The sequence below is a fragment of the Macrotis lagotis genome, chromosome 7 (assembly GCF_037893015.1).
Source record: "Macrotis lagotis isolate mMagLag1 chromosome 7, bilby.v1.9.chrom.fasta, whole genome shotgun sequence".
NCBI classification, from domain to species: Eukaryota; Metazoa; Chordata; class Mammalia; order Peramelemorphia; family Peramelidae; genus Macrotis; species Macrotis lagotis.
In genome coordinates, this window is record NC_133664.1 from 33788670 (window position 1) to 33815779 (window position 27110).

The window sequence follows — 27110 nt, forward strand, 5'->3', positions numbered from 1 at the left end:
TTCAGCTCAGAAGTTCTTAACTCAAGGCCTTCTAGCTTCAGGTTCCATGGTAGCTGGTATTAAAGTCCACAATTCTTTTTAAACTATATGAGTAGGAGGCATCATGATTATCCCTGTGGATTATCAAATCACTGATGACCTCTGCTAAGAAATCCTGGTTTAATGAGGATTATTTGTAAATTTAACCTCTCCCAATGATCTCAAACTAGTTTGAAATGTAGCAAATGAATTTATCAAGAACATAGAAGGGAAGAGAGAACATAAATTCCTTTAAGGAAATTTTCACTGAAAATTACCAGTTTGAAGAAGTAAATAAGCCTAAAGGAGAATTACTTATATATTGAATAAATATCATAGGATATAATGCTCCTAAGAACTATATCTAGAAAATAAACAATTATCTAAATAATGTAGCTAGAATTCTTCAAGGAAAAAAGAATAAAGTAGTTACAATAACCCAAAGAATGATTGGAAATTCTAATAAAATATTTGAAGATAAAAAGAATGAAATTAGAGCTTACAAGAAAAGGCTTAGAAGACAATGAAAGGCTTCTAATGGAACCTGAACAACTTAGCAAAGCAGTGGATACTTTGGAAAAAGAAAAGAAGACATGGAAATCTAAAATTAAGAGATGTAAGAAAAATATTGAAGAAAATTAAAAGAGCATATTTAGAGGAATGTGTCTATAGAATAAAAACACTGAAAAAATGCATCAGAGTGGCAATCTGAAAATCATATTGTTTTAGAAAAACACAGTGAATCAATAGATAAATAGGATATGAATGGGCAGTTGTCAGATGAAAAAATTAAACTATCTATAATCATATAAAATACAAATTAAAACAACTCGGAATACCATCTCATCTATCACATTGGCTAATATGACAGAAAAAGAAAATTATATATGTTGGAGGGGATATGGGGAAACTGCAACACCAATTCACCATTGGTGTTGTGAAAGATCCAGCCGCTCTAGAGAACAATTTGGAACTATGCCCAAAGCACTATAAAGCTGTTCATACTCTTTTTGTTTTTTTTAGATTTTTCAAGGCAATGGGGTTAAGGGCTTGCCCAAGGCCACACAACTTGGTAATTAGTAAATGTCTGAGGTCGGATTTGAACCCAGGTATGCCTGACTCCAAGGCCGGTGCTCTATCCACTATGCCGCCTAGCCACCCCTGTTCATACTCTTTGGATCCAGCAATACAATTAATAGATCTTTATCTCAAAGAGATCATAAACATAGGGGGAAAGACCCACATGCATACAAAAATTTATAGCATCTCTTTTTGTGGTGACAATAAATAGAAATCTGAGTGGATGCCCATCAATTAGAGCATGGCTTAAGTTGTGTGGGATACGAATGTATAGTGCAATAAGCAATGACGAGCAGGCAGATTTCAGAAAATCTTGGAAAGAATTACATGAACTAGTGTTGAGCGAAGGGAATAGGACCAGGAGAACATTGTACACAGCAGCAGCAACATTGTGATGATCAATTATGAGTTTTAGCTCTTCTCAACAATATGGCAATCAAAGACAATTTCAAAAGACTTATGATGTAAAATAGCATCCACATCCAGTGAAAGAACTATGGAGCCTGGAGGCAGACCAAAGTATACTATTTTCACTTATTAAAATTTGTTTTATTTATTTTTTCTTTCTCATGGTCTTTTCCCTTTGGTTCTGAATCTTACAACTTGACTAATACGAACATATGCTTTACATACTTATCATGAATAATCTATATCAGATTACTTGCTGTCTTGTAGAAGAGAAGGGAGGAAAGAAAGGAGAAAAATATGGAATTCAGAATCTTACAAAAAATAAATGTTGAAAACTATGATTACATATAATTGGAAAAAGCACAAAAAAAGAATCAGCAAAAAGAAACAATGAAGAAAAAGTCTGAAAATTATATCTTAGAAAATTATAAAAAATTCCCAAATGTTTTGGAGCAAGAGGCTAAAATATACCTAAATAGAATTATACAATGCTACAAGAGAGGAACCCTGGGTTTAACTCACAAATAGGTGTGATTGCTAATCTCCAAAATTCTCTTGTCTTTGAGAAGATTTTGTAAGCAGCCAGTACCAAAATATTGTCTTCCAAATTCAATCAGAATTCCTTAGGATTACAAAGACTAGACAAGGGTCTATATAAAATTTACTTTCTTATGACAAAGAATATTTAACTTATCATATTGAGCATAACTCTATGAAAAAAATTGACTTTCACAGAATTAGTGTCTGTGAATTCCCTAAAAAATTTAGAACCTTTGAAATGCAAATGGGTGATAGTAAAGAACTCAATAAAGGTAAATTAGTCTGAATATTTAGAAAAAAACTTAAGCTCATAGAGTTAGAAATAAACTTTCAGACTTTCTAGTTCAATCATTTTATTTTAATTTGGAATTCTACACTATCAAAGGGTTATTGAAGAAACAAAGAGATACAAGTTCTGATTTTGGATGTTAAAAATAAGTATTCCCTCATCATTCACTTCAGTGAAGAAGAGAGAAGAGGAAGAAAAAAGGACTGAATATTTCATTTTAAATGCAGAAAACAGAGTAAGAAGAAGGGAGTCCTGAGGAATGTATAAATAGTAGCAAGAAAAATTATTAAGCTCTCATTATGTTCTAAACACCATGATAAACTGGGGAGACAAATATAAACGTGAAGCTATCCTGTCCATAAGGAGTTTTTATTGTAAGAGGGAAAAACAGCAAATATTGGGGAGTGGTGGCTAAAAAGGCTTACTTTGTAGTGAAATGTCATAGGGATGGTGAATAGATAGCTCAAACAATAAATAGACATACCCTTTTCACTTGCAGAGACAGCATTGATGTGATTATAACTCCAGACCTTGAAAGCAGGAAGGAATGGTGTGAGGAGGGTATACTTATATACACAAGACAGCTGGCAAGAAGATGGCATAGGAGGAAAGAGAAGGATGGCTGAAGCCAGTCTAAATAAAATGGTTCATGTGATATATATACCAGTTAGGGCTGTGACCCAAGGAAGGAGTTCAAACATTGGCATAGTTATATCTTCTAGGACAAGGTTCCTGGCCAGCAAGGCACTTGGAGAGAAAATGACTGACATCTATTCAAATATTGGTGTGGTGCTCACCTATAAGTCTTTATCAGACTTAACAAGGAAAATAAACATGTACACACAATACTTTTATGTATATATATTAATATGCATATAGATAAATACACCTCTCTCTATATATATGTATAAGCTTATACAGACATCTATAGTAACATAAGATTAAAATGAGTCTACTGGGCTGGCACAGGGAAGGGAAGGACAGGACTGCAAGGAGATTGTCTCAAGTAAAAGAAATGATATTTACTTATTATTGGAAATACAAGCATGTGTGTGTGTGTGTGTGTGTGTGTGTGTGTGTTTGTGTGTGTGTGCATTGGATGGCAAGACTTAAAAGTGAATGTTCATAAAAATAACTTAATATACCCACATTTTTATAACAATTAATGAAAGGATTCCATTTTACAGGAACTTTTGTGCAAACTAGAAAGCAATGTGGTAAGAGATGAAGATCAGCTTCTTTTACCATATTCCACAATAAATTCCAAAAGATAAACTATTTTTATATAAAGCACTGTTCCATAAGAATAAAGCAATATAAAAAGTTATCACTTTCACAACCATGAATGAGGAGAAATTTGTAACAAGATAACAAAATCTTTTGTCTCCTTAGCTAAATAGGATGGCTGATGATCCTGCTTTAGCGATGCCACAGTCCATTAGGATGGCATCAGAATTTATTATAAAAAGAATAAATTTAATTTAACTCAACCTAAGGAAAGAAAGATGGATAGTGTTATAATCCTGACTTACCAACTACCAAATCTGCTAGCAGTGTGTCCTTTTGAGAAAAAAAATGAGAAAGCTAAACTTCAAATAAAACTACTATTGTGATAAAGATGTAAATCAATGAAAAGAATGTGAAGAGGGAGATTCCTTTGCCCTCCTCATTACCCCATTTTGGTGATGTGTGGCTATTTACTGCCATCTGTGAATTGAGACCAAGGATGAGGATTAAGAAATACAAAAAATGGACTGGCATTCCAAACATAATGAGAGTTTGGTATCAGTTCTCTCTCCTAATACTGGCATGATAAATAGGTTTAATTGCATCATATTATTTAATTGTTTTAGTTATTTTTTTTAGCTTTTTCAAGGCAATGGGGTTAAGTGGCTTGCCCAGGGCCACACAGCTAGGTAATTATTAAGTGTCTGAGGTCGGATTTGAACTCAGGTACTCCTGACACCAGGACCAGTGCTCTATCTACTGCTCCACCCAGCCACCCCATATAATTAATTATTATAAAAGTGAGTTATTGAAAGACATTAGCAGTTTTCCCCCAAAGGAGTCTCAGAATCATTAATCTGAGATTTGAAAATGCATTTTCAAACTTTTTACCCAATATTTTATGAGGCCCATACACTTTATATTGATTCTCTCATCTTTAACCAAGATTTAACTTTCTTCTTCCCCACCCTAATCAACAAACCATGAAGATACAGATTCCTGATTGCTTATAGTAAACACTTGGAACATATCAGGGATAAGTGTCTTTTCCATTTTAGGATTTATATGTTGTAGTAATGCCCTTTAGTGAAAAAGATATATCTTCTAAGAGGTGACCTTTGTGTTTGAATAAGTGGAATAAATTTTGCAGAGAATTTATTTGTAAATCTCTGGATAATTATGATACATCCCAAGGAGACGGTGTGTATGTATATCTGTTTTGTGATTTATAATTTTAGAGAGCTGTCCTAGGGTACTGAAAGATTAAAGGACCCACCCAATATCAAATGACTGTGTCAGAGGTGGGAATTGAACCCAACTATTTAAAAATACATTAAATTTCTCATTTAAATTATTATTTAAATTATTATTTTTTTTTAGTTTTTGCAAGGCAAATGGGGTTAAGCAGCTTGCCCAAGGCTACACAGCTAGGTAATTATTAAGTGTCTGAGGCTGGATTTGAACTCAGGTACTCCTGACTCCAGGGCCGGTGCTCTATCCATTGTGCCACCTAGCTGCCCGCCACCTAGCCACCCCTAAGTTATTTCTTAATTCTTATTAGGACTCTTTTCTTCTGCAAAAATTAAAGCAAAACAAAACACAGCAGACAGGTGAACTTGTGTTAATTCTCATGACTAGTTAACTCTTTTTCTATATAATTAGTCTGAATTGGAAAATTAAGAATGTGTGTCTATGTGGGCAATTATCATAGAGGAACACATGCTACCAGAAAGTAGATGAGTCAGTGAGACATCAAAAGTGAGAGGCATTCTGAACATTGAACTGTTATTCAGTTCATTGCAATGTCTCTGGAAGATTTGAGGAAAAATAGGTGAGTCACAAAGAATTAGAAAGAAGGGACAGTTGGCAATACACTCAAATAAAGGCAATGCTCATAGTAATAAGCTCAGGAATCCATTTAAGTATCCAAGGATTTGCTTTTATTCTTTGTTGAACTTGACCACAACTACAAATTTATTTGAAGAGACCATAATTGGGATGATTGGAGATTCATAAAATTGAGAGCAAATTTTCTTGCATGTAAGATACATATATATATATATATATATATATATATATACATACATACATACATATATATATGTATATATATACACATATACATATATATTTCTATCTGTATTTATGCAATGCAAGCTATCTGGGAAAGTGGACCTGGCTGGATTCCCCCTGTCTATTTAAGGTGATCATCTGCTTAACTGCCATAGTTAAGACTGAAAAGCAGATAAATGGGAGGCTAGACCAGGTTGAACTTGATTTCTTACATTATATGATATGATATGATATGATATATGATATGATATGGTATGATATGATATTATGTTATGTTATATTATATCATTGTTTTACATTATATTTTATCATATTTTATTTATTATTTTATTATTTATGTTATATAGCTTGGAACTAGACCTTTGAATTCATTGGGGAAGATAACTGGGGGATGAGGAAACTCCCTCTCCCAGGGAGGAACCTCCCTGTGAAGGTTGAGAACTTCTTCACAACTTCTATTCTTAAAGAGTGACCTAGGAAGTTGACAAGGGAAGTGACTTGCCCAAGTTCACACAGTTAATATATGTTAGATGTGAGACTTTCTACTTAGAAATTCCTGACTGTGCGATCAGCTTCCTATCCACTAAATCATGACTCCTAGAGTGCATTTATACACACAATGTTGATATTTAGAGATATGTTTATGTGTGTATTTTCACATATACTGTATATGTTCATCATGTATATGCATTACGTAGACACGCATATATAAAATATTAATAACTGTTTTAATGTATGACATTTATTAAAAGCCTTAGTGCTTAATTCTAAGCTATTTAAAACTGTTGTAAGACTTGCATGTACAGGATCACATAAGTAACACACAATTGCATATCAACACACACATATTTATGTGGATGCCTAAATGCAAAGCACACACACACACACGCACACACACACACACACACACATAGATGACTAGACATACTATATGGACACATTGGATCACTGATATTGAATGAAAGCAATAAGATACAAATTGCTTGTTTTTGCAAGGGCAGCTAAGAAAACTCTAGAGTTCCTGAGAGTCCAAATAATGATTTCCAAGTTTGGGAATAGTGACTGGAGTTGGGATGTCTTGAACTACAAACCTGCCTCAGTCATTGATTAGCTGTGTGACCCTAGATAAGTCCTATTGCCTCTTTCAGACTCAATTTTCTTGCATGCAAAAATAGGACTAATAATAACATCTTCAGTGTTGTGAAAGTCAAATGAGTTTCAGACTCGACAAACCTTCCAGCACAATACTCATATGAACTAATTTGGCTTACAACTACAATGTGATTCTTGACTTTGCACTCTCATTAACTCCATACATCTAATGTGTTGTCAAGTCTTATTGTTTCTATCTTCATAAAATTCTAGCTTCCATTGCCTCTTCCACTCACACTGTTGTCATCTTCATTCAGGCCTTCCTCGTGTTTCATTGGGACTACTCCATGGTCTTGCCATCATTCCCTTTGACTCTAGTCTCATTCCATTCTAACCAAACTATCATTCCTAATGTAGGTGTGCCCATGTTATTCCCTACAATAAACACTAGTGATTCTTTAATACCTCCAGCAACAAATTCCTCTGTCTATATTTGTGACTCCAGAACCAAATCCTTCTCACTTTTCCACCTTCTTATGTTTGACTCCTCTCTATGCATTTTCCAATCCATTTACTATTGCCCTGCTTGCTATTTCTTCACTGGGATTCTCACTTGCTCATCATTTTGCCTTTGAAGTGGCTACTTCCTTTGCATGAAATATTTTTTCTTATACCTCTACCTTTTAGGATTCTCATCTTTCTTCAAGCATCAGCTCAAAATCCAAATTTTTCAATAGACTTTTCCTACTCCCTCTAAATGTTAGTGTCTCTATTGTATTCTGTAAATGCTTGATATGTGCCTGGTTATTTGCATATTGATTTGTCTATTAGAATGTGAGCTCTCTGAGGGTAGGGACTCTGCTTTTGCCATTCTTTGTATCTCTGGTGTTTAGCATAGGACCTGGATCATAAAAAAAACTTGGGATACCTAATAAATTCTTTTTGAATGACAGAGTTTCCTTGTGTTTCACATAGATATTTATACTTTGCTCTCATGTGTCATTCCCGAGAACACAATTTCTCTTATTCTACAGACATACCTAATATGGCCAGCACCATGCTGTCCTTGAGGACTTCCATAGAACCTGAGCACACAAAGTAGATGGCCTGCAAGGCATCCCCTTGACGCAGGAGGTACTCTCCGGGAGCACAGAAGGAGGTTTTGATGTGTAGAGACAGTGACCTGAGGCAGCCCCGACTGGCACACTCAAAGAGGGACAGCTGTAGGATCTCCTTGTTCAAGTGCATGGTGATGTCTGAGCGTAACTCATCAGGAAAATCTTTTAAAAGCTGTTGAAAAAAGATACACAGGAGGAGACGAAGCTGCTGAGAGGGCAGCTTGGTTGGCACTGTCACTTATTAGATATATATTTACAGGTATATTAGAACCAATCTAAGGCTCATTGTACCTTGGTTATGTCATACTTAGGCTTACAAGTTTATTGTGTATCCGATATGATTTTTGTTGTTAATCAATATTATTATTTCTCAAACAAATAAGACATTGCAAGGATGAAGGAAACTGGTTTCCAGGATCCCAACATTTGGCTTTTACCACAGACTGAAAATGGAGTATGTATTTTCTACCCCTGTGGATCTCATCCAGGGATCCTTTTACTCAAACAAAAAAGAGAAAGAACGCATTCATCATTGTCTAATCTTTGGAAGGTGTCTGGATGGTAAGAAACAGCTAGGTAGTGATCTGAAGAGAGGCTTGGAGCTGGAGTCGGGAAGACAACAATTCAAATCCTGTCATATTCTTACTAGTTAGGTTAACCTGGACAAGTCATTTAATCTCTCCCAGTCTCAGTTTCCTCATTTGTAAAATATGAATAATAGTATCTCCTAACTTATATCATATTGGGAGGATAAAATACATATGTATAAGATGACACACATGAAGTCCTTTGTAAAACTTTAAACCTATTTTGAATGCTTGCTGTCACTAGAGTTACAAGTTGGCCTATGAGACACTTCTGTAGGGATTAGCCTTTGGAGGCTGCTCAGGAGGAATTTGTTGTCTTCAGAATGTTTTAACAGTGGGTCAACTGGGTGACTGAGTAGTGAAAAATGTAAGTCCAACTGACTATTGAATTGGATTGTTTGGTCAATTTAGGCCAATGGCCAAGGCAGGCACAGGGCTTTTGATACAATCTAAAGGGGAGCTGAAGGTAGTATAAAGAGATAAGATGGATTTTATCTGCTACTGAAGGTTTCTAAAAATAAATTCTGCCTTCCTATTTGTGCCCTTTTCCATCTGAATGGGGGTTGATTTTGTCATACCTTCCATTTTGAAAAACAAACAGAAAATGTGACTTGAGGCTAAAAGGGCAAATGGATGGAGGGTGCTTGTTACCTCATTGGAATCAATTCCGTTATTGACAGACCAAGTTGTTTGGAAATATTCCAACATCCTCTGCTTCAGCTGCTGTGGCAGGTGATGGACACGGATGAAGTCCTTCAGATCCTTTGTCCTTGTGTGGTAGAGAGACCATCGGGAGTACATTCGCTGGATGATTGCAGTTACGTTCCCAAAGACCAAAGCATGCATCAAGGCTGGAGGGAAACAAAAATACATATAGCAAGATGTTAATCTGCTAGCCTAGCTATGCTGTTGTCTTTGGGTTCTCTAAGTGTAGGTCTATATATAAGGGAGGCCACTTAAGAACAGAGTCCTAGATAGGTTTAATAAAAGAAGCAGGATGGTGTCATGGACAGACCTTCCAAGTCAGGGACAGAAGACCTTGTTTGCCTTGACTCTGCCATTTATTAATGGTATGACTGTGGGTAAGTTATATGCACTATTAGCCTCAGTTTCCTCATTTGTCAAAGAGAATTAATAAGGTGAATTACACTGTCTGCTTCATAGGAATATGAGGAAAGCAATTTATAAACTTCAGGCGGCTATGTAAATGAGCTGCTATTTATCTTCACTGACCATATCTCCACTATGCTCTAGACTGAATGAATTTTAAATGAGACAGTCAGCTGGTATATGATGAATAGAGCACTCGGGAAGAGCTATGTTCAAATCTGACCTCAGACACTTACTAGATTTGTGATCTTGGACAGATCATTATCCATATTCTGCTTCAATTTTACTATCTGTAAAATGAGAATAATAACTCACAGAAATGTTATGATAATAAAATGAAACAATAATTGTACAACTTTTTTAAACCCTTAAACACTTTATAAATTCTATTATTGTTACACTAAATCTTTTTTATTATGAATGGTGTTATAGTGAATATCTGGTTATTTAGCAGATAGATTTTAGAATTGACATGGCTTCATATAACTCTCACCTTATATTCCAATAATTTATGAACAATATTAAGACAAAGATACAAGTACCAAGTATGTAGATAACTGTTGGAACAAAATCCAGAAAACAGAGAGCAGTTTTGTTTCAGAGCTTCTCATGATACCAACGATAATGAGGTTGTGAAGGTTCATACTTTGATGGAAATAGAACAGGAAACGTCCTCCAAAATGATGCAATCTAAGCCCCTCTTTGTAAAGGTGAAATGTCTTGTCCAAAGTCCCATTAGAGGTAGAATCTTTCTCAGTCTTTGGCTTGATAGTCAGTGCTCCCCAAAGTGCTACATTGCTTCCTTTCTTCTTCTTCTTCTTCTTCTTCTTCTTCTTCTTCTTCTTCTTCTTCTTCTTCTTCTTCTCCTTCTTTTTTTCAATTTTTTTGCAAGGCAAACAGGGTTAAGTGGCTCGCCCAAGGCCACACAGCTAGGTAATTATTAAGTGTCTGAGACCGGATTTGAACCCAGGTACTCCTGACTCCAGGGCCAGTGCTCTATCCACTGCGCCACCTAGCCACCTACTTCCTTTCTTCTTGAACAGATTAATAAATCTTTATTGAATGTTAGTTACTTTATTTATTCAGGACTCTCATAAACATTTATCTGATTTTAACCATAGCTATGTCAATGTTAAGGAATAACCCAAAGGGGAAAAAACCCTGTGTTTACTACTTTCAAACTCATTGGAAGTTGCTGAAATCTATACGTCTAAAAATGAAGTAAATCATTAAAACCTTAAAAAAGTTTCTATACTATAGAGTTAGAGGCCCAACATATTTCCTTAAATTTGTGTGGTCTTTGAGTGAAGATCTGGCTTCACTCATGTTAAAATTCTTATGCTCCAAAATATTATTTGAGAACTATCAGTGTCAGTGAAGTAATAAATGATTCTGCTACAAGTCAATGAAATTAAATCCCAGTTATCAGATCTTAATATTCTCAAAAGCTAACTGTTTGGAAGCATTGCCATCTTTAAAAATATGTAATAGTCCTTTCATGGAGATTAAACTGACTACTGAGAACAATCAGATTCCATTATTTTAACTTTGCTTTCCTTAATTATGTGGATGATTTTGACTCTGCTTGCTTAATTATAATGTGCATAATGTACTTAAAAGTAAGAGAGGTAATATGTTCAGATCATTTAGTATCCTAATTGTACATTATCAATAAAAGAAATTACTGGATTCATTGTAGCATTCCTAAAGGGAAAGGACTATTCTTTATTTGAATTACCACAATTTCAATGTCTCATTTCCAGTACAGGAAAAGACTTAGGATTTAGCAGATCATTGTTTTTAATCCACTGTCTTATACAGTTTCTTATTTCTATAGCTATTGTGGGCTTTGAGGCCCAGATTATGAGTTTTCCATCAGGAAAAAAACTGTAACTGTCATCCTGAGTCATTCAAGCTACATTTAAAATTATGGCTTGAGAATGGTTAAATTCTGGTCAATTATGAAATATTCTCTATTTCATCTTATTTATTCCCCAAAAGACATTCTCACCTGCTTTAAAATGTCATCAGAACAAATGAAACTTAGCTTTCAGATAAATTTTCAATTTATTATAACTTATCAGACTATAACTTCTCAACTACCTGTGAAGATGAACAGATCACAAAGACAGGTAGTTTTGCCTATTTCATAGAATGAAAACTTTAGAGATGGGAGGGATCTATCTCAGGGGTCTTCCATTTCAACTCCTTATTTGACAGATGGTCAACCAAAGTTAAGTGATTTGTCCAAGGTCATATGTCTTACATGTAGCAGATCTGGATTTCCAACCCAGGGCTATTATTTTGCTAACTATTCTTTCAATGGCTAGGTCCATAGAGTACTAAACTCGGAGGTAAGATTTGAAGCTGATTTTCATGCCTATTACATAGCTATCCCTGAATTATTTCAGTAACCTCTCTGAGCCTTAGTATCTCATTTGTAAAAAAAAAAAAAGCTAACAAGATCTGTAGAATTTTCCCCACAGGATTATTATAAGATTCATATGACATAATAGAACCAAGAATTTAGAGTGAGTGAAACTTTTGAGGTCATCTAGTGTAGAGGTTTTTATCTGGTGACCATAAACTTAAAAAAAGTTCTGATAACTGTTTCAATATAAATGGTTTACTTTGAGATCTTGTATTTTTAGCTTATGCAGTTAAAAAGTATTCTTTGAAAGGATCCATGAGCTTTAGTGATTTTTAAAGAGGCCCACGATACAGAAAATGTTAAGAATTCCTGATTAAACCTAATTCTCTTATTAGAGAAGAAAAATGAGGCTTAGAAAAATTAAGGAACTTGCATTACGTCACATAGGTACTAAGTATCTGAGTCTGGATCTGAATCTAGGTCTCATGACTTCAAATCTAGTTCTTTCCCTACCATGTAGCACCATACTACTTACCCAGGTAGAGAATTTCACTCTTGAAAGTGCAAAATACATTTCTCAAAGTTGTGTTTAACTCTGTGACCTTGCGGTGTTGTTTGTTTGTTTGTTTTGCAGAGTTCCTGGGGTAATTTGTCATTTCCTTCTCCAACTTATTTTACAGAAGTGGAAAATGAGGACAAATTTCCCAGAGTTATGCAGAAAATAAATGTCTGAGGTAGGATTTGCAGTCAGGTCTTCCTGATTCCAGGCACAGAGTTCTGTCCAATGAGTCACCAAGCTCAATCATTAGTATTTTTATTATTACTGATTTTATCATGCAATACCATTCTCATGTAAGGTAAAATTATTTCTATTTTCTACTTTCAAGAAATTCAGATCCTTACTTCTATGTTGGGTCTGTAGTTGAACTTTCACTCTCCACTTTCATAGATAAAACTAATTTGCTAGGGAGGACAGGACCAAAACATCCTATCACCATTCTTGCCTCCCTTCCTTCCTGTGCTACAGCTTTGCTAGGCCATGGAGAGGAAATGAACCACAAATCAGGGGCAACTTTATTTTAAATTGTGACACTTGCATGTGGGTTTCAGAATCTATATCAATTGGGGAAAAAAACAGAATTAAAGGAATGTTCTAACTAGTTGTTCAGTGGTTTCAGTTGTGACCAACATTTTGTGACCCCATTTGGGATTTTCTTGGCAAAGGTATTGGAGTAGTTTGCCATTATCTTCTTCACCTCAGTTTGCAGATGGGTAAACTAAGGTACCTGAAGCTAAATGATTTGCCCAGAATCATAAACTAGTAAGAATCTGAGGTTGGATTTGAACTCAGGTCTTCCTGATTCTAGACCCAGTCCTTAACCCTTATACTACCTAGCTGTTCTCCTAACTAGTTAACAAGCAATTATTAAGACTCACTATTCATCAGGCCCAGTGCAAGGGGAATAGATAATAATGTAAACGTTTCCTGTCCTCAGACAGTTTATATTCTATTAAGAGAGACAGCATGTACACACACAGACACACACACACACAAGCACATACAAAATAAATACAGAATAAACACAAGATACGTTATTGGGGACAAAGTACCAACAGTTGAAGGGGGTAGGTGATTGTGTAGAAATGCGCCTTGGAGGAATCCAGAAATAGTCATTCTTCCTTTATTTATCAAGGACACAGTATGAGCTATGCACACTGGTCTGTGCCTCAGTGATTAAATAATCTAGTTTTTAAGTATTTTTTGACTCTGCCATTTCTAAACGTGAATCTAGGAAGAATGGAGAGATGATCCAGCTCAGTGTTCCATTGCACTTGTCCAAGATCATAGAAGTAGGTCTGAAACCTAGGTCCAATGATATCTAGGTCAAGGTTATTTCTTTTACACAACAAAAAGGCTGTCCCACATATTCTGTGTTTTAGAAATCTTCATTGACAATTTGTTATACGGAAAAACATTATTTCCTAAATCATACTAGGTTAGTCTGAAGGTTATAATGTTTCCATCATGGCAGGAAAAATCAGCTAAATAAAGCTTTATTAAGAAGAGATGTTTAATTCAATTCACAAAACGTTTAATAAGTGTTTTCTATATGCCAGCCACTGTCCTGAGAGGTGGGAATATAAAGACAAAGAAAGTCCCTGTTCTCAAGGAGCTTACAGTTTGCTCATGTGGAAATACAAGATAAGTTAAGGGGAAAGAGACACACAGAGATATAGATAGATTGATATGTAGGATACAGAGATAAGTTATATAGATAGACAGATGGATAAATAGGAAGAAGAAAGAGAGACAGAGACAGACCAACAGAGAAGAGAGGAAGAAAAACAGAGATAGAGAAATAGTGAGAGAGAGATCCAGATAGAGAGAGACAGAGCCAGACAGATATTTATACATATATATAATATTATTATTATAATAAATATATACAAAGCACAAACATGTACATTTATATATTTATCTCTCTCTCTATGTTAATTACTCCAGTAATTAATAGTAATAATAATATATGTTATATTTTATATAAACAATATAAACATATAAATTTATATATATTTATCTCTCTATATATTAATTACCCCAGCAATTAATAGTTATACTATACTATACTATACTATACTATACTATACTATACTATACTATACTATATATATACTATACTATATATTATATAAATAATATAAATATATACATTTATATATTTATCTCTCTATATTAATTTCCCCAGTAATTTATAATAATATAAATTATATTATATTTTATATATAAATAATATTAATATATAAATTTATATATATATATATTTATCTCTCTCTATAGAGAGAACAAATGAGAGTGCTAGGGGAATGCAGGCTTTATACTATAATTATCAGGTTATTTAATCATCACTTAATTCAGATATACTTTTTTATCCTACAGAAAAACTTTCCAAATGATTTTATAGCTTGAAAGAGTTAAAATTATTTGTTAAGCCACCATACTTGCAGCGAACAGTTTATGCACTGAGAAAATATGAGTCACTGACTGCAAAGAATTTAGTAGGTAAATCAATGGAGAACAGAGCAGCATATCTGACAGATTTTGCAAATTCTAATTTAGTAGGTTTAAGTCCCGAGGACCTGAGCATTGCTCAAACTTTCCATCAGGAACAGAAAAACTATGTCCAGGTACTTAAAAACTGTAAGCCATATTTATTCTTGAAGTGGCCTTCCTTTTAGCATTGTTTTTATATGTTGACAAATAGTGATTAGTTAAAGTGACCATTCCAAGAATGAATTCTACAAAGCAGAAGTAGGATCATTATATAAATTTGGAATTAGAGAACCCAAGTTCAAATTCCAGCTTTGCTGGTCTTGGGTTTGAACAAGTTACTTAATTTTTCTGGGCCTCAGTTTCCTTTTCTATGAGAAGAAACATTTCTTCCTACTCTAAAGGCAATGATAGATCTTTGATGCTTCACAGTCCCTTAAGCTGTGTTAGTTTTTTCGAATAAAGGAGAGCAACCTAACATCACTACGATTCCAGTTTACTACTTAAATATCTTCCCATAGTGCACAACCCAATTTCTGTCCAGAATTTCTTCATTTTCATGTAGTTAGCCTTCGCTGATCACACCAGTTCCAGTGATCTCTTCCTTCTCAGAATATCTCACTCCTTTAACATGTCTATGCTATTCTCTGCCTCATTTATTTCTTACCTAGCCATAATCATTGAATGGATGTTGCCTCAAACTCAGACTAATTAAAGACCGTGGCTTAAGAAGGCTAAGATCTCCCACTGCCCCCACAGTCTTCCCCAGATGTCCTGATCCATATCTGACCGCTGAACCCAGATGGCTCTGTAAGAATGTTTTCCTTCACTTAAATCTAATTCACTTACGTGTCATGACATCACATCCCTGATGTCATGGTGCTCTTTGAGAACAAAGGATGAACATCAAATAACAATTAATAAAAAAAACTATTTGATATTATAAACTATTGTGTTTTTTTGGTTAATGTCCTATGTCTTCATCTCATAAGTTTTCTGAGAATAGTAACTGTTTCTTCCCTCTCTTTGCATCCCCCAACTAGTTTGGTGATAGAACTTTACCCAGAGTAGGTGACTAACAAATATTGCTTTATTCCTTGAACTCAATTTCCTACAAAGCCTTCCTAAGTCTTTCTTGAGGCAATGGTTAAAAATCATATACATGTTAATTATAAAGGGGGAAGAAGAGTAACGGATGTTATCATAAGTGATATCTAGGGGCAACTAGGTGAATAGAGCACTGACCCTGAAGTCAGGAGGAACTGAGTTCAAATGCAGCCTCAGACACTTAATGATTACCTAGCTGTGTGGCCATGGGCAAGTCACTTATCCCATTGCCTTGTAAAAAAAAACAAAAAAAGTGATATCTAGGTGAATAAATAGATGAGCCAAGAATGTTGCAGAATAAGGGAGAACAAGGTAAAAACTTCACTCATACAAAACTATTCATAGCAGCTCTGTTTGTGGTAGCAAAGAATTGTAAATTGAGGGGATGGTCATCCATTGGGGAATGGCTGAACAAATTGTGATCTATGTATGTGATGGAACACTATTGTTCTATTAGAAATCAGGTGGGATGGGATTTCAGAGAAGCCTGGAAAGGGTTGCATAGACTGATACTGAGCGAGATGAGCAGAACCAGAAGAACATTGTACATGTAACAGCAACATGGGGTGATGATCAAGCTTAATGAACTTGCTCATTCCATCAGTGCAATAATCAGGGACAATTTTGGGGTATCCGCGATGGAGAATACCATCTGTATCCACAGAAACTGTGGAGTTTAAACAAAGACCAAAGACTATTACCTTCAGTTTTTTAAGAAAAACATTGTCTTATGTACTATATGACTTTGCTATCTCTAATATCTTATTCCTTCCTGAAGAATATGTTTTTTCTCTCAACACATTCAATTTTTCATCAGTGCATAGGATGGAAACAATATAAAGATTATCAGATTGTCTTCTATATGGGGGGAAAGAGGGGATGGGGAAAAATTATAAAGTTCAAATCTTTAACAAAAAATGATAGGTAGAAACTACTATTTTATATAATTGGAAACTAAATCAAATTTTTATATAATTAAAAAAAGGAATAAGGGAGAACAGATAGAAAATCAATGTGGTTCATGTGATATTAAGAGAAGATCTTTTGCATAATGAGTAGATTCTCTGTGGTAAACAAAGGGAAAGACATGGTTTAAGGCCTTATAGTATAAGAGGTATGAATTACTTATCATCACCAACTGTATCACTGGAGGGTGTGCTCACAAGAAGGAGATCATAGGACCATGCATACTTTGGAATATTAGAGCATTTGACCCATGAGGAAGTCATAATGTTGTATAGATTGAACAGTGTGAATTCAAATACATAGTATCACAACACGTAATTTGTTATTCTCAGTAATAGAGACCTAGCTGTACTTTTCGGTCACCCAACTTTTTCAAATATAACTGAAAGACTTTTACCTAATCAAATGATATATTCAAGCCTTCTATAAGCTATGAGCCTGACAATATAAGATAGGAAGATTTGTTTCTTATAATTTAATTATGGAAGTTCTTAGATCTCTTTTCTTTCTTTCAATGTTCCTCTCCATCCAACTAACCCATTACAATCTTTTACTTTTCTACATTATAGATAAATAAAACTTGGTGCCATTGACTTGATTGCAAGAATGAATGCTAATTTGAGAAAAAGGAAGCTATTCAAATTTAGACTCAGAATCCCCATTACTCATAACCACAACAGGTTTATTTGGAATCTATGGCTGCACCTGTATACAGAAAATGAACCAGTTGCTAATTATTTCCTAATCGGTTATTATAGATAAAGTTTTCTTCCAAATGGAATTCTCTGATATCATTTGTGGTATTAGCAAAAATACTGTGAAATTAAAAAATCGACTAGAAAAAGATATATTTTTATAATGGAGAATAATTACAAACAAATCTGTCATTTCTTGCATTGCAGTTCACAATGCAATGGCTAAAGGTAGGATGGTTTGAAGAATAGCTCATTCCTGCTATCTGGAAAAAAGGAAATCTGTCTACTTACCTCCAATTAGCATTGTGCAGATGGAAAAGATCTTTTCTGCGTCTGTGTTGGCAGAGACATTCCCAAACCCAACACTGGTGAGGCTGCTAAGGGTGAAATATAGGGCTGCAATGTAGGCACTTCGGATGGATGGTCCTCCTAAAGTATTATTGCTACCGTAGTATGGAGATTCAAGACGTTTTCCCAGCTCATGAAGCCAACCTACAGGGGGAAGAAGGAAGAAATTTCAAAAAAGAGAAAAGGACTGTCCTGTTGGTCAGGCCATATCATTGTTTTGTATTTTACAATTTTCTTGAAATGTCAGCATGGTGAAGTGTCTCAAATAATAATGATGATGATGATGATAATAAACATATTAACAGCAATAACAACAATGATCATTTAAATATTAGAGGTTTGCAAAGCATTTTACATTTGTCCCATTTGAACCTCAAAACAACCTTGAAAGATTAGGTGCTGCTATGATTATCCTCATTACACAGTTGAAGAAACTGAGGCATGGAGAGGTTTTATGACTTGTCCAAGGTCTCTCAAAGCTTGGATGCAAACTATGGATCTCTAATTCCAATCCAAGTCCACTTCATACTGTATTGCATTGACTTCCATCATCTTTTCATAAAAGAAAGATAAATGCTGGCTAACTGGAGAGTGGCCTGCTTTCCAGTTCTATTACCAGGAGCACTAATTTCTAAATTAAGACTTTTGTGATTTGTCTAGTAAATACCCATGAGTCCCCAAAAGCTTTATTTTCATTTCTTTAAGGGCTAACTAGAAATAGTGCAGTTTGTGAACTCCAATGAGTCCATGACATTATTGATGTGTATATCATATATTATGGACATTACTGTAATCTGTATCTATTTTTTGGAGTGGGTTCTACCTATCTTCTCCTACAAGTTCTGCATCTAGGATCTATTGCACATAATTATATAAATGGTTCATTAAAGGGCTTTCTCTAGGTCTTGTAACATTTCAGGGGTGCCATTGCAGCACCTAGTGAAGTTACCCATTACTTTCACTATATGCTCTGCCATATCTTTTTTCTGCTTATATAATTCTTTTTTTTTAGGTTTTCTCAAGGCAATGGGGTTAAATGGTTTGCCCAAGGCCACACAGCTAGGTAATTATTAAGTATCTGAGGCTGGATTTGAACTCAGGTACTCCTGACTCCAGGGCCAGTGCTCTATCCATGAACCACCTAGCTGTTTCTATAATTCTTGTTCTCTTTTATAACTTGTTAGATACAATTCATTGTTTGTAATATACTTCAGCCGATTAATGTCCCACCAGCCAATATGTCTCTATTCCTTGGAAATTTAGAATTTTGGGAGCCTGTGGTGCTTATGATTTTTGGTCATATAGCAAAATTGGAAGAACATCACCATTATGATGGAATTTTATACAAAGGAAAAACTTTACCTAAGAGCCTGACACAAAAGGTACAAAACCCTTGCTCAAGGATGAATCCCTCTGAAAAGTGGAACATATGGAATAGAAGATAATGACTCGCTGAGATGAGAAATATTAAAACACTGAAAACTATCTTTACATGTTATTGGAAAAAAAAATAATTTAAAAATTAAAAAAGAAATATGAAAACAATCAAAAGACTGAAAATGTAAGAAAATATAAAGTATTTCATAGTGAAAATAACTATATGGAAAAAGATCAAATAACACAGAATTCAAGATAAAAATAAAATGGTAAATATTATGAACAGTCATAATGGACTAGATAAGGATAAAGTGTTTATATTCTAATGTAGGCAGGTGATATATATGTCCCCATCGTTAAATATCTATCATCGTCAGATGCTATGATCATAGAGGGAGTCTAATCATAAAGAAAGCTTGGTTTTGTTCTATCTCTGTGATCTTGAAAAGAGACTGAAAGTAGAGAAGGAAAAATACCCTAGGGAGAGGAAAGGAGAAGGTTAGGGAAAATTACCTCAAATAAAATAGGTGCACAAGTAGAAATTTATACAAACAAAACAGAAGGGATGGGGCAAGTGGCCTTACTCTAATGCAAACCAGCCAAAAGAGGGAAGAATACATGCATGTAGGGTTGAGTACAAAAATGCCTTTCACTCAACAGGCAGACAGGAAGGTAAGGTGGGAAAGGAGAAGGGTGAACATGAGGCAAGGGTAGGTTAAAGGAGAGAGTTATTCTAGGCAAAACATTTGAAATAAGGATTATCAATTTTGTAATTGCTCTTGCTGCTGCTGTGGGTATTTTTCAATGGAAAAGAATTGGAAACACAAGGGATATGCATCAATTAATGAATGACTGAACAAGTTATGGCAATATAAAGATGATAGAACACTCCCATGTGGTAAAAAGATGAAGAGGATGCTTTCAGAGAAATATGCATGAAATGATGTAGAGTGAAGTAAGCAGAGCTAGGAGAAAAATTTATAAATTGATGATATTATATAGACATACAACTTTGAAAGACTTTGGAACTCTGATCAGCATAATGATCCACCATGATTCTAAGATTCATAATGAAACATTTTACCCATCTCTTGCTAGAACATATAAGAAAGATTTCACAATGAAGCCTGCATTTTATTTATATGGACAATACAGAAATTTATTTTCCTTGATTACAAACATTTGTAATAGGTCTTTGTTTTTCTTTCTTTCTTTTTAATTTGGGGTGCTGGTAGAAGGGAGAAAAAGCAGATTTTTGTAAATTGAAAAAAGAAACTTTAATTACCATAGCAACAACAAAACAAAATGAGAGACACATTGTAGTGTAATGTTTAAGAGCTGGTGTCAGAATCAGGAAGACCTCCTTTCAAATCTCATCTCTGTTATCTATTGTGTGTGACCTTGGGGAATTTCCCAGTATTCCAGCCATACTTGAAGACTGGGTTTCTGAACAGGGGATTCTCTGAATTGTTAATGGCAATTTCCTCATCTGGAATTCTGTATATCAATGAAATCACACATCCAACTCCAGATTAAACCAAACCAACAGAAAAAAAAAATTGTGACCCCAAAATCCTGCTGTTGACCAGAATTTGCAGGCATAAAAAATGGAAAAATCAGAAAACAGCAACCCAACACAAAAAGGCAGATTCTGACTTTGGGGAATTTCTGTTATAGATTCTTAAACAACATTCTATGAAAATGCATCTTCTGTGCTTAAGAACATTAGAGTATATGTCAGCATATATGCCATATATGGGACTATAAAGATACCAAATATATATATTACTATTTTGTATAGATCCCACTGCAGGCTTCATATCTGCAAATAGTCAATACATGCATCACAGATAATAATAATAATAATAATAATAAATATTATATTTACATTTAGAAAGTACTAACTCTGCTCTGGACATTGGTCTAAGGGCTTTTCCCTTATTATCTCATAAGGTTCTTACAACAGCCCTGGAAGGGAAGTGCTGTAATCACCCCTTTTTTAATAGATGAGAAAACTGAAACAAATGGTGCTTAAGACTGTTCTACTGAGCTGCCTGTACATAGAAAATCCTCAAACTTTTGTTAGCTATGACCAGCTAGTGTTCTGACCTCTACACTCTCAAATCTCACTCTGAACTCTTATTAAAGAATGTCTGAAGAAGGAGAATGCACTCTCTCTCAGTATTTTAAATCTGTGAAAACATGGTAGCCAATACAAAAATTCTGGTTTTTGTGTGATGTCGTACAACACTGTAGAAGATTCGATTTTATTCTGTGAAGTTTTCTTTTTTCTTTTTTGCTCATTCTCTATTTTAAAAAATTCTTGGTAGTCATTATAAAAATATAAGATAGCCAATGTAAACATATCTTGGCCACTGCTAATGTAATTTGAAGATGTTGTGTCTGCTCCTATGAACTTATGATTTAAATGAGATAAAACTGATATGGCAAATGATTCTCTATTGACTCAAGCTAGACAAGACTCAGTGGCAGAATCCATGAAAAGGAAGACAAGAATGGGCCATAAAATATAAAATTTGAGTTTACTTCTCTCTGCGGTGGAAATAACCAAACCTGCACAGTCTTATTTGCTGAGGTGATTACTTGCCATTATGATAAGAGCATCAAACAATGGTACACTAAATAGTTGCTTTTTTTTTTTTATAAAAAAGGTACATGAATCATTGTGACCTGGTAAAAGAATGTCACAACAACTCAATTTCCGGATGAGAAGGGATTCTTTCTTTTTCTCAACTGGTTCCCTCTGTTAATTATAACTGAGGTTTAAATGACTAGAAGATGTTTCTTTGACAGTAGAATAGATACTTCATGACCTAATTCTCAACTTCTTTTGCTGCATTGAGGGACAGAAAGAAGCAAATACTTCTCAACCCAAGAATATAATCAAATACCTGAATCAAAAACGAACTAACTGCCCTAATTTACTCCACCTTGAATGGAGTCCAAATAATCTTTTTTCACAGAAATAACCTCAAACTCAAGTTTTCTCAGCTTCTTCGGAAATAATGCAGTCTTATCCATACCACCCAGAGGTGCCAGCTATGAAGAACTTTGATGAGTTTTAGGAGGTCCAGAGGAGGATGCCCGGCATATCGAGGGAAATAGAGACCATGCTATACGAGAATCACTGAAAAGAAATTGAGTTGTTTGTCCTGAAAAGATTTTGAATGGGGACATATTTTAGAACTTCAAATATTTTAGTCTGCCAAGTGTAAGAAGGACTAGTCTTGTCCCCCTTCATTACTTGCTTTATTAAATACATTAATGTCTGACTGCTGTAGTTAGATTGAATGAATTCATGGGATAAAAGCAGGACCAATGGGTGAAAGTCAAAGCAAAGCAAACTCATACTTTATGTAAGGAAAAAACCCCTAAGGACAGAGCTGTTCCCACAGTGGAGTGTACCACATTGGACAGAAATGATTTCCATATCCTAGAGGTCTCTGAGTTTATTTTCTTTTGTGCTGTCAGAGGGCATCTCCACTTTTCAATGATAGATCAGATTAGGTAATTTCTGGGTACCTTTTGTTGCTATGATTTAACATTCTCCCAACTTCTGGCCATACATTTTCCATTTCTCTGATCATGTTCCCCTACTTAAATTACTATGATATGATGAAGGCAACTGGGAAACACAGTGGATAGAGTACTAGACTTAGAGACAGACTCATCTTTCCAAGTTCAAATCTGGTCTCAGACACCTCCTCGCTGTATGACCCTGAGCAAGTCACTTAGTCCTGTCTGCCATAGTTTCCTCATTTGTAAAATGAGCTGGATAAGGGCATGTCTCATAGCTGTTTGCTGTAGTTTCCTCATCTGTAAAATGAGCTGGAAAAGGAAATGGCAAACCATTCTAGTACCTTCACCAAGGAAACCCCAAAAGTAATCACAAAGAGTCAGATATAACTGAAAGAAATGAACAACAAAAAATGCATTATCACCTAACATTATATAAAACATGATCTATACTTATTAAAACAGGAAAAGCATAGATCCATTGGAATGTGGTCATACTAAATTGAAATCAAATCCAAGGACATTCCAGATAGTATTGATGGAAGCAAAACTTTGTTAGGAGATCCAGATAATTTCTCTTTAATACTTCTTAATTTTCCATATATTTGCATATATATTCACAGGTATATGAGATGGGGTGAGGGAAAGTGTATGTAGAACATTAGATTCAAGGGAGGGGACAGGGAAGGCAAGATAGGACAGTTGAAAATTCATTGGCCCTCATGTCAGAGGATCTATGTTCAAATTCTTCCTCTGATGCAAATTACTCCTGTGAATTCAGGTAAATCATTAAACCAGCCTGGGTAGCAATTTCTTCATTTGTGAAAGGAAGGAATTTGAATGGCATCTGAGGTCACATCTAGATTTTGCTCTCTGATCCATTTCTCTAGTGACCTATTTTTACTGATATATGATAGAAACATTTGCAGGACTTATTTTTAATATGAGAAGTTTGCTACTTACATGTGCTATAGTCAAAAGAGCAGAAGCTATAATGATCATGAAAAAACCACCCTAGTGACATAGAAAGTATGCTACACCCACAAAGTCTGCTATTGACTGTCAGCTAAATAAAACTTTTTTCCCTGCACAGTACAGTCCTTCCATAATGAGAACACATGTTCTCCTGGAACAAGACAGCATGTCACTGTACTGTACCAAAGGACACAATTTCCTCAATTTGAAATTTATCCCTTCCCCCTGTTGATGCCATGGAAATTCATATTTCCAAATGAAAGCATAGCATACCCTATAAAAGGTGTTTTTATACTAAGGGTCATTTGGATATTTATACCAATATAAATGGGGCTATATTTGGTCAAACATTTAATTAATTCACACCTAAAAAGCTACCAGACTTTTTGAATTTCAAGTCCAGCCTGCAGTTGCCTTGGCAACACCAGACCAATCGGTTTCCTGCCCTAGAACATTCTGCCCCTGCTCAATTTCCTTCCTGATGGACATGTTGAGAACGTTTTGCATACAAATCAATGTAGATTAAGGGAATGAGAGAAAATAATAGTAAATAATGTTTATGATCAAGACAGATTCATTCATTAAAAGAGTCTCATATTTGATAACTGAATGATGAAAGAACTTGCATTTCATTAGTGAAGATAACATGGGCTACTAGGTGGTGTAATGGAGAGAGCATTGGCCTTGGAGTCAGTTCAAATCTGGCCTCAGATACTTGACTCTTACTAGCTATATGACCTTGGGCTAGTCACTCAACCTTGATTGTCTCACATCCAGGGTCATCTCCAGTAGTCCTGATTCATAACTGGCCAATGGACCCAGATGGTTCTGTAGGAGAAAGTGAGGCTGGTGACTCAGCACAGTACCCGCTCACTCAAATTCAGCTTGTCATGGCATTACCTCCTGATGTCATGGTCTTCTTCGAAAATGAAGGACAAACATTATTATTATTAGTGAAGATAATAAATAAAATAATACTGTTGTTATAAAGGCCATCTCTCTAAACCACAATCCTGATATTGCCATATGGCTTCTAGTCATGAACTGATCAGAAGAATCACAATTGCAAGTGACCCAACCGACAATGGAAAGACACCTGGAGAGTGTAAACAGGCTTTAGCACCCTGCCAAAAATGACTTGGGTGAGAGAAATAGTATAAAAGCCACCATCAAAGAAATATATGCTTAGAAAAGGAGATGGGTCTGTTTGATAGAGAGCATGAAGGATGACAGATGGACTGCCTAAGTGTATCAATAGGAGGCATGAAATATTAAAAAGCCCCAGAGGAAGGCTTCCAGCATGTGGGGGAGATTCTCCCTAGGGGATTTAGAAGGAGGATGTGGACAAAGGGCACACAGGATGAGAAATAATATTTTGGTTGCAAGTACACCAGAAGAAGATGTGGTCTCATTGGTGAGATCACAATACAGAAGTATCAATATAAAATACTTCTCTAATTTGTTATTTTCCTAAAATCAATGAACATTTTTTATTGAGGCTCTACTAGGAGCTCAGCACAATGTGGACTCCTTGAGAGACAAGCACCATCTCTTACATTTTTTTTAATTCTACGCATTTAACAGAGTGCCTGGAACATAGTAAATACTTAATAAATGATGTTGACTGCCTGACCTGACCATTTTAGCTCCAAATATAAATCAAATGTCTATCTGCTCTTGATTGCCATTGTTAGTGCATTTTAATTGTGTCTATTTCTAGACATTCCATTATATGCACATATACATTTGCATGTGTAATTTGCTTTATACAATAAATAGGCTTCTGAAAAATTTTCTATAATTGAAAAATCCAATCATTTAAATTCATTAGTGCCAGGCTATATTTCAATGAATTATTTTGTAATTCAAATACCTTTTTGTAGTACTGATATTCATCCAGGAAAGTACCTTACAAATTCAGCTTTATTTAGATGCAAATGATTGTGGTTTCTTTACTTGTCAAATGTATTGGTTTGGATTGAATAATTTCAAGTAAGAACTTTGACCAGCTAGAAAAGAAAGATAAGATTGCTGTTCTTGTCTTTGTCATCATTCATTTGTTTGATTGTGATCACTATTTTTTTTATCCAAGAGATTTTATCCATGGCATCCACTGGAGTGATTTTGCATTTCTTTCTCCAATGTGTCTGTTTTGATGAAAATTTTACTTTTCAATGAAAATTTTATAAGCTTTGTAACTTTTGCCTCAGAAATGCAATGCTGGGTTAATAGGCTAGTTTTAATCTTGGAATTTGGCCCTGACCAGGATTAACATCAGAATTTGACTTGATTATGACCACAACAAAAGAATAGGGACCCCACTTCCATGCAAGCACACAGGCTAACCAGACGTAGAATATAGGGCAGTCGGGTGATACATTTGGTTGTCATCTTAATTTACAAAGATCACAAGATGGTTCATAGAGGGGTTAAAATCTGCACTGATTAAAAGAGTAATTCCTAATTATTGAAATAATGGATCCTTGGAATATCAAAGCAAGTACAAAACATCCCACATTGTCTCTTCACAAATTATATTTTAGGTAATATACTTCTGCTCACCTTCAAGCTTTCTGAACTTGCTTCTCATTTATCTGGAATTATATGAGTGATAAGATTTTTCACTGATAAAATCACCCAATATACTAGGATTGAAGCTGTGGAGTTTTTGCATTTTGATCATCTATCTCTTCTGCTCTATTTCCACTGCTTGGCTAACCTTGGCTAGGAACTTGGCAGAACCAGGATTACTATGCAGAGTTAGAACTTTCCACAAATGAATGCACCACTTATGCAAGTACATTGCAGAGTGACTTTGTATATTATCTGTCTGGATTAATGCAAACAGAAAATGGTAATTTGTTCTGGACCAGAGAAACACCTCAAACTATTCTTTAATGGCATGCATTGTCTTATTTTTTCCCTTTCTTTATTTAAAAGGTTTTCCAAAAGGGCTTAATTATTTCATGGCAAGAGAAAATGACCCAATTAAACAATGATTTTTAAATAATGCATGCCATTTGCCTACTTGTAAATAAAGCACTATGACATATATATTCAAGTTTCTGAGAAAACTGCAAACTTCCTGGATTGTAAATGAACACACCAGCATCCCTAGGTAGTCTTCCTGATCATGATTCTAA

At 35.0% G+C, this 27110-nt stretch overlaps 1 protein-coding gene across 1 annotated transcript in view; it reads right to left on the reverse strand.

Moving 5' to 3' along the window:
* Positions 1–27110, reverse strand: part of KCNH8 (potassium voltage-gated channel subfamily H member 8) — a 421014-nt gene that overhangs the window by 83438 nt on the left and 310466 nt on the right. Inside the window, exons 8-10 of the mRNA XM_074195058.1 lie at positions 18022–18222; positions 9084–9283; positions 7768–8017 (exon numbers count right to left, since the gene is read on the reverse strand). Of these exons, the coding sequence (XP_074051159.1) occupies positions 7768–8017; positions 9084–9283; positions 18022–18222 (651 nt within the window). The remainder of the gene's footprint in view (positions 1–7767; positions 8018–9083; positions 9284–18021; positions 18223–27110) is intronic.